The 11661-nt window shown below is 36.3% G+C and overlaps 1 protein-coding gene across 1 annotated transcript in view; it reads right to left on the bottom strand.

Annotated features, from left to right (window-relative positions):
• Window positions 1-493, bottom strand: part of LOC106869830 (60S ribosomal export protein NMD3) — a 34010-nt gene extending 33517 nt beyond the window's left edge. The window contains exon 1 of the mRNA XM_014915724.2: window positions 325-493. Coding sequence (XP_014771210.1) covers window positions 325-368 — 44 coding nt within the window. The 5' untranslated portion in view covers window positions 369-493. The remainder of the gene's footprint in view (window positions 1-324) is intronic.
• Window positions 494-11661: the final 11168 nt, after the last annotated feature.

The following is an 11661-nucleotide window of genomic DNA, read 5'->3' as shown; positions in this document are numbered from 1 at the left end:
ATATATATATATATATATATACGTAATTATTAAAATTTCCAATAAACTCAAATAGTCAAAAACAAAAAAAAAATGAACACGTGTTTCATCAAATCTCATGCCATTTCATTATCTTGAATGGTTCAGCTATCCCTAGAATACTTCCTACAAAACAATACCTATTAAAATAATTTAATTATACATATTTTTAAAACTAGCATTTTATAAATATAAAAAGTTAGTATATTATTATTTTATAAAGCAAAACTATGCGATTTTATGGCGAGGTACCTGGTCGCTCTGGAAACGTAATCAAGAAGACAACAAACACATAATAGCACTTACATTGTACCAGCTGTGGGTTGCATGTTTTCATGGATATAGTCCATTGTGGTCGCTTTTGTAATTAGATCTAGTTTAAAGACGGTAAATGCGTGTCGGTCGTAAATGTTAGACTACCACCACACGTGTAGCCATTACTGTCAGGTGGAAGAGTCAACAAGAGTTATCTGCCTTGATGACCACACACACTTCCGTCGAAATCACTGAAATGGGGGGGGGGCAAAGTTCAAATGTTTCGGGCTTTTCCGCTTTATCTGAAAGAAGAGGAATTGAGAGAAAGTGATTTTGTCGCATTTGTTGTAAGGTAGTAAATGATAACGGAATTGAAATGAAAGAACAAAGGGAATCACCGAGAGAAAGAGATGGTCAGCGAAAAGAGAAAGGAGAATGAAGATACGAGTAACCAACGACTCGAATGAGACAGAAGAAAATGGTATTAAAGTGGGGAGAGGCAGACCAACCACACCGAGAAAGCTTTTGAAAATATTAATCAAAAATATAAATGTATGCAATTATATTTAACATGTTCATAGGCACTCAAATTTGGAAGAACTTCCATTGCCAGAACTGTCTTGGGAAAGAATTCTCATAGACAATGTCTGTGAAAAACACGTGACAGGGCCATGAATGGTGTCATCGGATCCTAAGATGTGTTTTTGCGTTATTATTTAATTTATAAGAACGGTAGCTCTTAGTGAGCTGTGAACAACGGATTTGATAAGCATAACTGCTGAAGCGTTACAATGCAGAAATATGTGTTCTCCGGTCCAGTTATGTCTTTCTGTATATCAGGAGACAGTTTCTGCAGTGAAGGCCTTTCCATGTTAAAGTGTATGTGAATGTGTTCAATATATAATTGTAGACACCCATATTTTAATCATCATTGCTAAGTGTTCCTCTAACAAAAAAAAATTTACAGTGCTAGTAAATAAGCGTTCATAGATCCTTTCAATTATGGGTATATACATATAACGGGTAGTTCTTCGTTGCAGAAGAAAGTCACCAATTGTAACAATATTGTTAAGGTAGAATCAGTGAAACTGAGAGTATGGGGACGAAACAACTACTTTGTTGCTGAGTTACTATATTTGTGCCTTTTCTTTCAAAGATGACGTTTTGTTCAGCCGATCAGCCAGACTCAGTTCTCAGTAATTAACTTTGGCTTACGGAGTTTTTTGTTTTTATAACTGTAGTGGTTTTATGCAGGCATGGCGTAGATTCGATCCTTGATAGCCAAATTTCACTTAACAGTTCAACAGCACCTTTCTCACGGTAAAACAATAGTTTTTCTGTAAGTGACAGCAGTTACATTTGCCAGATGCCTTCGCTAAGCAGAATAATGTCTTTGCCTCACTTGATCCTTCTAACCACTTCTAGGCCACATCTTGCACATTTGCAACAGCAACACCTTAACAACAACCATTAAAACTGGTGACCAGTGATTCTATTTTAACAAAACCGTTACAATTGGTGACCTTCGACTGCAATGAAAAACTAACCGTTACATAACTATCCAAAACCAGCCAGAAGGTTAGACATATTGTTGACAATCGATTTCATTGGTGGTACCTGTTATCTCTATTCTAGCTTTTGGTGGCCAAGAAGAGGTTAGAAGGGTCAAGTGACAAAGACATTATTCTACTTTGTGAAGGCATCTGTCACTCACTGAAACACTATTGTTTTACCATGAGAAAAATGCTGTTGAACTGTTAAGTGAAATTTGGTGATTGAGGATCGAATCCACACCATGCCTGCATAAAGCCACTACATCACTCCCCCACCAGAGAATTTCCGAGAAAAGGAAATGAACGATTGAGGATGAAAAAGAAATGCATGGCCAAGGAAAAATTTTGCATATTAACAGAGAGGATCATTGAAGTGTATACAGGACAATTTTCTGTTTGGATAAGTCCAAACAGCGATGTCGCTTTGCGTGCCAAAATGTGCAGTCAGTGACTGGGTAATATGGAAAATGATTTAGCACATGCATGTGCAATAGAGCATATACACGAGTGCATGTGCACATCAAAATTCACTGTAAAATAAGCTGAGGTGAGTGAGTGAGTGTATTCTCAATTCATGATATTGAAAATCTTCCTGCAGGATTGCAATGTGTGAAAATGCCTTGGAAGTTTTTCAGAAGTGAAATGTGTCTGGTGCTGATGTCATGGGTAATTGCTGAGATTAGCAAGAATGACAGAGTAGCATGCGGGAGTGATGCGCGAGACAGGTAACTTTCTCTATTTATTACGTGATCAAACGGGTCTAACAGAAGGAAATTATGTCTACACATGAGTGCAGAGCATGTGAACATCCGACATGCATTGAGTCAAGAAAAGAGCTGAGCTGAGCTGGCACAGACTTTCAACAACCTTTTTTCTTTGTGTGCACTTTCCTACATCTTTTTTTCACTTTCAGCAGTAGACTTTTAACAAAGGAATGTTGGGCCTCACCAAGGCAATGACAAGTGACCAAGACCTTCGGAGATGTGCTGTGCTTGAGAAGACTCAGCAAGCCAAGTGAGACTATAACCATGGCCTATGCCAGCCCATTTAAGAGTACCCTTCAATCATTGGACAATAAACTGCACTTGCAAAGATCTGTTGAGGCAAGTGAAGTCATTGTTGTGGCTGATGACAGTACCACTTGATTGGCACCCATGCCGGTGGCATGTAAAAAGCACCATTTATTCAAATAGACATAGACAGCTACTATTCATCTATTAACCCTATACTACTCAATAAAGCCCTCTTACTTGCTAAAAAGAATTCAGATCTTAATATGAATAAAATTGACTGCACTATGATTAAAAAATAATTACTCTATGTATATTCTCTGTTTTCTTTAAATTATTATATATTTATATATATATAGGCTCTAAATTGTGAATAACCACCTTAATAATTTACATGTGTGTGCTGGTGCCACAAAAAAGCACCAGTACACTCTAGAGTGGTTAGGATGAGGAAGGGCATCCAGCTCCTGTCAAACTGTCCAACCCATGCCAGCATGGAAAATAGATATTGAATGACAATACATAAGTGCTAATGCACAAAATTCTTGGCCCTTAAGTCACTCTGTTGCTTCTGCTACACACACACACGCACAAGTGTATCATAATCATTATTTAATGTCCTTCCATGCTGACATGGGTTAGATGGCTTGACAGGAGCTGACAAGCCAGAGAACTGTACCTGGCTCCATTGTCCACTTTTGCATGGTTTCTACAGCTGGATGCCCTTTCTAACACAAACCACTTTATGGAGTTTTACTGGATGCTTTCTATGTTGTACCAGTGCTGGTGCTTTTTTAACATGGCACCAAGTAACTTGCAAGACAAAGGCCTTTCAGTGGGAGAGGGAAGTGGCTTTGTGCCATTTGAGAGATTAAAGTATAATAGAGGGATAGAGATATGTGCCTTATTATAGAGGGGCTACTTGGCTTACCCAAGTAGAAAAAAGAAGAGATAGAGAGGGAGAGAAATAGATGGTGTTGGGTACAGTGGGGGTGGATGAGATTAATGTCAGGATCTCATTTCTCCTTGTGCATGTAGGGTCGTACATACTGCTGTGAACAATTCTTTTCGTGTATGAAAAACATTAAAACTGCTGAAAGAAATAAGCTGAGTGATTGCCATTTAACTAACATTCTTAGAGTAAAGAATAGTACCACAAAAGCAGATATTCACTGTACTTTGAACTTTTTAAAAGTTCATATCTAAGTACCTTTGTGGCCTGGTGAATATAATTAAATTTATAAATTTGGAAAAAAGGTTGGACATCCCTGATGTAAACACTACCTCTCAGAAGTAAGTTTTTATACTTGCATTAGAATGTAATCTTTCATATTATGTGTAACTTTGGAAATATCCTTTTCCCACCATGGGTAATATCAGGAATTATGGTATACACACAATCAAATTTCTTGGTTCTTATATCAAATTATGAAATGAATACTAATTTTCAAAAGAAAAATATTTATTATCTTAATATAAAATTAATTTCTTATTTGTATAACTTCTCCCATACACACTCTGCCATTTACTCTCTCTTCTCTTCCCCCTGTCTCTGATTCTTTATTTCTCCCTGTGTATGTGTGACATTCTTTTACTCATTGCCAGCCACCAAGTCTAGTATGTACACTTTCACCTCTTGTGTTAACACTGTATGGATCTCTCTTTTCGTCTCCCTCCTCTTCCTATACAATGTAAAGCATGACAGGAGAAAACAATCAGCCAAACAACCAAGATATACATCGGCTATTATCAAATAGAGGTAGAAAGAGGTGAGTTGGCAGAATCATTAGGAGACCAAGCAAAATCCTTAGTGACATTTCGTTCATCTGTATGTTCTGGGTTCAAATTCCACTAAGATCAACTTTGCTTTTTCATCTTTTTAGGGTTGATAAAATAAGTACCTGTTATGCAGTGGAGTCAATGTAACCAACTTAGCCCCTTCTCTGAAACTGCTGGCCTTGAGCCAAAATTTGAAATTATTATGATATAAAGATTAAAAAATCAATACATACAACAATCTAACTAAAAAGAATATGTGACTCATTAGCATGTATTCTGCTTTTGCTAATTGTTTTACATTCCTATTTAGTTGCAGACTAACGTAATACTTCAGCCCTTCCAACCTTGATCCAACAAAACATTGAGGATGACAGCTGGAGAGAGAGAAAGAGAGACGATTGCATCAGCTCGGTTGGTATGCATTTTCAGCCGAGTGGACTAGAGTAATGTAAAATGAAGTGGTCTGCCAAGGAAATAATGCACCACCCAGCCCACAACCCTATGATTGCGAGCCCAACACCTCTAACCACGTGCCTTCACTATGCTATTTCTAATTTCTCAATATTTTCCAGCAGCATTCCATGATCCACATACCACCAATACAATCTTTCATAAATTATAGAAACACCCATTTTTATTCCTTCGAAACAAATTGCACCAAAAGTTTTATTCATTCAAAAGTGCAGCTTGATTGAAAAGGTTGGAAGCCAGGGTTAGAGAATTGTAGTGTACATTCTAGTGAAATTCCTCTCCTATATTAGATATACATACATTCATACTTGATTGGTAATTTACTTCATAAATCCCCAAAATATGAAAGGTAAAGAGAATTTTGGACTCAAAATGTAAAGAACTGGGAGAAAAAACACATTTTATCCGACGCTTCTCGAATCAGTAACGACAGCCAACATCTACGAAATTAGTGAAGAAATAAGGCGCTCTTGTGTATGAAGAGTGATGTCCCTTATGATGCGAAACCGCTTAAGTCCTTTTTTTTTTTTTATTATTGTAACTTGTTCAGATCCTAATTAAAAAAATTTTAGATTGGAGAAAGATAGATTAACCCTACGTCAATTCTGATCAAAGATATTCCAGCTGAGACCATCCCACCATAATCGAATATAGTAAGGTGTGATATGAGGAAGGTTTGGATGTTATCAGTAGCAAATCACATAATTTATATGACGAAAGAAAACTGAAGTAAAAGTTCAATACTCTGTTCACTGACATAGTGCAGCGTGCGGAACAGGATATGAAAAGTGCTGAAGTGAAACCGAGAATTTAATAAAGATTTTTCTTTCTTAATCTGCTGTTATGTCCAACCTACCGGAAGTGGGAGTTTCTGATTGCATTTATTTGTTTTCCCCCCTACTTTAGAACTCTTTCGCATAAGAGATTAATAAAATAATTATACAATGGCGTTGCTTCATAAAGCCTTGTTCACTTGGTTTATAGTTCTTGTGTTTTTAGTCTTACTTGTGTTACGTTTAGATGAAAGGGTTAATTGGAATTGGTTCCTAATTTTCATCCCACTCTGGGTGTTCGATGGTGTTTGTATTATCTACATCACAATCAGTATGATAATGCAATGCAAGAACAATTTCGACCTCAGCGAGTCTAACATGACAATGAAAAGAAAACTTTGGTTTATAGTTAGTGCTTTGCTCAAAATAGTTTTCCAAGTTTTAATCTGCTTGAAACTACAGAATTACCCCGCCATGACATTATACTTTGTTCTGATACCCTTTTGGTTACTCCTGAGTGGAGTGATTGGTGATATAACTTATGGAATGTTTACAATTTGAACACCCTCAAGCTAACTCTCATCTTGTTTTCTTTTTGGAATACAAAAAAAAAAGAGACGATTTAACCACATTTCAATCCCGATATATCATCAGATAGATGGTTTAATGTGATTTAGTTATGGAATATATATTCTATAAACGTCTTTACTGATTTGTTTAAAATGAGATATGATTTGCAGTCAGGACAGAATGAGAATCTCCCGCGGAACGTCTAACATTGGTTAGAAATATGTGAGGTATTTTCTGGCAGGTAATCTCTAAATGAAATGAAAGTATGTCAATGGCTTGCTTACTTTCCATATTCACTTCTGGAATTTATATATTGGTTTACTGCAACCGGAATATTACTGCAGTTTTCACAGACTTTCATAAACAAATTCGATCTCTTACATATTCACAAGACACACATTCTGGAAAGGAATCGATTAAGTCTACTCTAGTACATGACCGGTACTTTTATCGAATCTGGAAAAAATGAAAAAACAGTTGAGCTCGACATGAATCCAACACTAAACGGAAAAGGCCGTAAGTGACAGGATATTTAACTGCGAGTTACTGATGTCGATAACTTTTCGGTGATGTTGACAATTGGCCAGTAATGAAAAATGTTACTAACGTTTGGTTTACTTACGTTGACAAGTGCTTACCAATTTTGATATTATTACTGCTAAATAACAATATTGGTTTTATTTCTAACTCTGAAGAATGTTTACCAATGTTGACAGTTGGGTAATATAATGTTGACAATCTTGTGTTTTCTTTGTATGTTGACTTGATTTTCCACTCTCGCAGCCTTCGCTTCTCGCCTCCTTGATAAACCCTTATGCATTGGAACTTAATACACACAAAAATATTGGAGTAAAAAAAAAAGAAAAAGACTGTTTTATACTCCTTTCTAAGAAACGTTGGCTTTACTTAATTGTTTAATCCTACACACAAGTATGTCTTTTGATAACTTGTCAATTAAAAGGAAGGGTTGATTATAAATTAACTTTATTTGAACATGTCACCACCCATGGCAAGTGAATGTTGTCTATATCTATAATTTATAAGGTGTATTTTGTAAATTTTGAACACATTTGCCTTCAGTCTTTGATCTGCACCTGAATTCATTCATGCAAATTAAAACGATATAAGTTTGGGTTTCTCTTTAAGTCGCTGTCACAGTGAATGTGTGTGTTCATAAATTAAATACTGTCTGAATATGACTGTTGTATTGTTCTGACTATTGTGATTGTACATTGAAACTACATATATAGTCATTTATATAAGTTGTTGATATTAAAATACGTTGTTGACATTAAAAATTCTACAATTTATAAAACTTTAAAACTTCTTGGTTAAATTGAAAGTTTATACTTTTCTGAATTGCTTTTTTTTTTCTTTTTTTTTTTAATCTAAAAAGTCATTTACATCTATTTCCTCTAAAATACAGAGCCTTATTTTTCTGCTACACATTTACTGCCACTCAAACAGGTCTCCTAATTTAAATTAACAGATTGGTTGTATCTTTGTTACTTTTTATGCCGACTGCCCTTCGTTGCAAATGTATTTGTCTCAGATATATTCAAGGCAAGAAAATTGAAGGCTGAAGCTATTCTCCTTTCTATGTCTCTTTCTATATTTCTTACACAAAAGTCTACAACTCCAAATTCACTCAACATCTGGAAGAAATCCTACTGGGGGCATACATACAACACTTACAAGATGATATTCAGGCAAAAAATGTCCTTGTTATTTTTACTTCTGAATTGTAATTGGACTTTTTTTATTCCTTGCAAAGAGAATCTCTACAAACTTTGCACAATCTTGATCTGAATTTCCTACTAGAATGACTGAGTAAGCCATACTTCTTTTGAAAAAGCCATCACATTTGGTACCAACTTTGTGTCAGTTGCACCCATTAACACTACCTGAACTCATTTCCTTTTATGATATTATAATGAAATTATTGTATACAGTGCTCAGGTGCACTACAACTTGTCAAAAGTGTGTATAAAGCATATGCAGTATTGTACAAATGTCTGGAAAGTGAACAGTGCATGAGTCAGATCCTTGCTTGCGTGTGTATGGAGGGGAGAAAATCAGGTGTAGTGTTGGTGAATCTCAGGAAGCATGGAAGTTTGGAAGGATGCAGTGCTCCGACAACTAACAACTGATGCTGGCAGTTTGTTCCATACTTCAGCAACTCTTAGCGTGAAAAAGTGTTTCCGAAAGTCATGGGAGCTGTGCTGTTTTCTGACTTTGTAAACATGTCCACAGGTGTTAGACAGGTGGAATTTGAAAAGGTGCTCAGAGTTATTGTTAGTAAGATGGTTAATAATTTTATGGGTGTCTGCCAAGTCAGCTGCTAGATGTCGGAGTTTCAATGTATCTATGCCCAGGGGAGTAAGGCATTCAGAATATGGAAATGCCTGATGGAGGGTATTTTCTTGGTTGCACGTCGCTGAACGGTTTCCAGATGGTTAATGTCCTGAGCAAGATAGGGGTTCCAGACCGGAGACGCAAATTCCAGGTGAGGCCGCACCATAGCTGTATAAAGCCTTGGATAGATAGCCGGAGAGTGGCTCACAAAGGACTTGGTAAGTGATGTCAAGACAATAATGCCCAGGTCACATTCACAAGAAGACTTTTTGAGATTAGTGTTGTAGAAGGAGTAAGTAGACGCTGGGTTTTTCCTCCCAAAATGCATGGTGGTACATTTGTCCACAGCCAGCGTGAGTTGCCAGTCCATGATCCATTGCTGGATCGTGTCCAGGTCTGATTGCAATAAAGATCTATAGTGTACAGGATCTGTCCTTTTTATTTCAAGGTACAGCTTGATGTCATCTGCATATTTCAGCACTGTGACATTCTTTAAGTTGGCATCTATGTCATTAATATATGCAACAAATAAAAGGGGGCCAAGAACAGATCCATGTGGTACCCCAGATGTCATCTCATAGGGTGAAAAGTGCTGTCCTAGAACTGTGACAACCTTTTTTCGGTCGAAAATGAAGGACTTCAACCAGTTAGAGAGATCATCTCTTACACCCATTGCAGAGTGTTTCACCTTAAGTTCCCTTTCACTGCATTACCAAAGCCCTAATCACATAATTCTTTGTGAACTTAAACCACAGCCTGAATAATTAGGTATTCTACACATGGGTTTTATAAAATCTAAACACAACTCGTACTGCCACCCCACCCCTCTACTAGCTTTGTGGAATCCCTTCAGAAATCCACAGACCTCAGGTTGCAAACCACTGTTCTAAACGTTTGGCAGAGTTAGTATGTATAGCTAAAAATATTGGTGAATGTAAGAATTTTTTCAGGGCACTAATGTAATTTTAGCAGTCTTTTGACTTTTCAGACTTCCCTTTTGCTTTTCTAGTATCTGATGGACAAAGAGATGTGGATGGAAGTTGTCTGTTTTACGTTTATGATATGTAGTTTTTTTTTTTTTTATAGTAGATTTTGCAAAAGTGTTTGTTCAATGAATCATCATAAGGTGTAGTGAAGCTCATATAGTTATGGTTGTTTTCTCATTCTTGTTGGACAGTGATGTTTTATGCTTTTCTTTGGTTCATTTTCTTTATTTACTTGTTTGGGATTGATATTTAATTTCTGTTGTGCATGGTAGTGGTGGTGTGTTGTTTTGGGTTTTCTAACACATGCACATAGTCTTTTGCTTCAGCATATACAATGAAAGTCCACTATGTTCAAATTCTTAAATACTAGTATGAAACCGTGTGTGTGTGTGTGTGTGTGTGCAATCATCATTTAACATTTGGGATCTGTTCAGTTTGGCACACAGATTTTTTTAATTAAACAGTTGTTTAAAACTTTGTATACTGGTGGAATTTCTCATGCAGAACACAGTTTACTTTGAACATTTTTGACAAAATTTCATGTTAAAGTTGTCATATTTGGGTAATTTTAGCCAATCAACGATGTGTATTCAGTTGAAGAAAGCTACTGCTGTTTGTGATAGTAATCAAAGAGGAACAACTTCTGGGTCATCTCTACTATATGTCACCACTCTGTTCTATTTGTATGTCAAGCGAAGACAATGCTACATTTATCGTTTCTTCCTTTCTAGTCAGCACCTTGTATTCCTTACTCTTTCCCTCCCTAATGGCAGACAGCCACTTCTACACTATCATCGAGCGAACTTGTCACTGCCACTACAATTACCGTATTTTCCAGTGTATATGCTGCTATTTTTTACCTGGAAAATTTAGAGTGCATCTTATAGAAAAGTGCACCTAATATGTGTACTTTTTTATAAATTTCAGGAGGAAAATAATTTGTGTATGGAGATCAACTGATTCCACTGATTTTTTTTCAGAGGAAAGGTCAGTTGGTGAACAACATGAAAGACTATGGCTACAGTACATTGATGCCTGGAAGAAAACCAAGCATATTTGTTTTGTTGTACCTTCATGTTTTGATAATGTTATTTTTTATCTAATAAAGATTTTTATATTGACGAAATGTGTTTGTTGTTGATTATAGTAAGATAAAATCATGACAATAACAATACATTTCATAGTTGTAAAATAAGGCATTTTGAAACTACAAATGCGTCAACAACAAAAAAGCTAGCTGCAGACTTGTAGCTCTCGATGTTTACTGGTTACTCCAACACAAGAACCAAAAGAGAAAAAAAACATAATATGCAACAAAATATAAAATAGAACAGAGTGGTGACATTTAGTAGAGATGACCCAGAAGTTGTTCTTCTTCGATTACTATTGCAAACAACGGTAGCTTTCTTCAACTGAATATACGTCATTGATTGGCTAAAATTACACAAATACGACAACTTTAACATGAAATAACTTTTATAATACGAAATTTTGTCAAAAATGTTCAGAGTAAACCATGTTCTGTGTGAGAAATTCCACCAGTATACGAAGTTTCCAACTGTTTAGTTAAAAAAAAAATTTTAATCCGTGAGCCAAATTGAACAGATCCAACATTTGTTTTCTATGCTGGCAAGTCTAGGACATTTACCGTCCCCATGAACAATTACCCCTGAGGACAATAGATGATGATTTAAAAGTTCTTAGTATATTGGAGAGAGGGTAACTAACCAAGTGGGGTAATTGTCGTAGGGGGTAGTTGTCTTCGGAGGGAATTTGTCCTATGGGGGGGGGGTAATTGTCCTGATATGATGCTGGCATGGGTTGGACAGTTTAACAGGAACTGAAAAGCAGAAGACTGCACTATACTCTGCTGCCTGGTATGAGTTCTATG

This window comes from Octopus bimaculoides, chromosome 24 (genome assembly GCF_001194135.2).
Source record: "Octopus bimaculoides isolate UCB-OBI-ISO-001 chromosome 24, ASM119413v2, whole genome shotgun sequence".
Taxonomy (NCBI): domain Eukaryota; kingdom Metazoa; phylum Mollusca; class Cephalopoda; order Octopoda; family Octopodidae; genus Octopus; species Octopus bimaculoides.
Note: the sequence above shows the minus strand (reverse complement) of the source record. Positions and strands in the feature narration are given on the sequence as shown.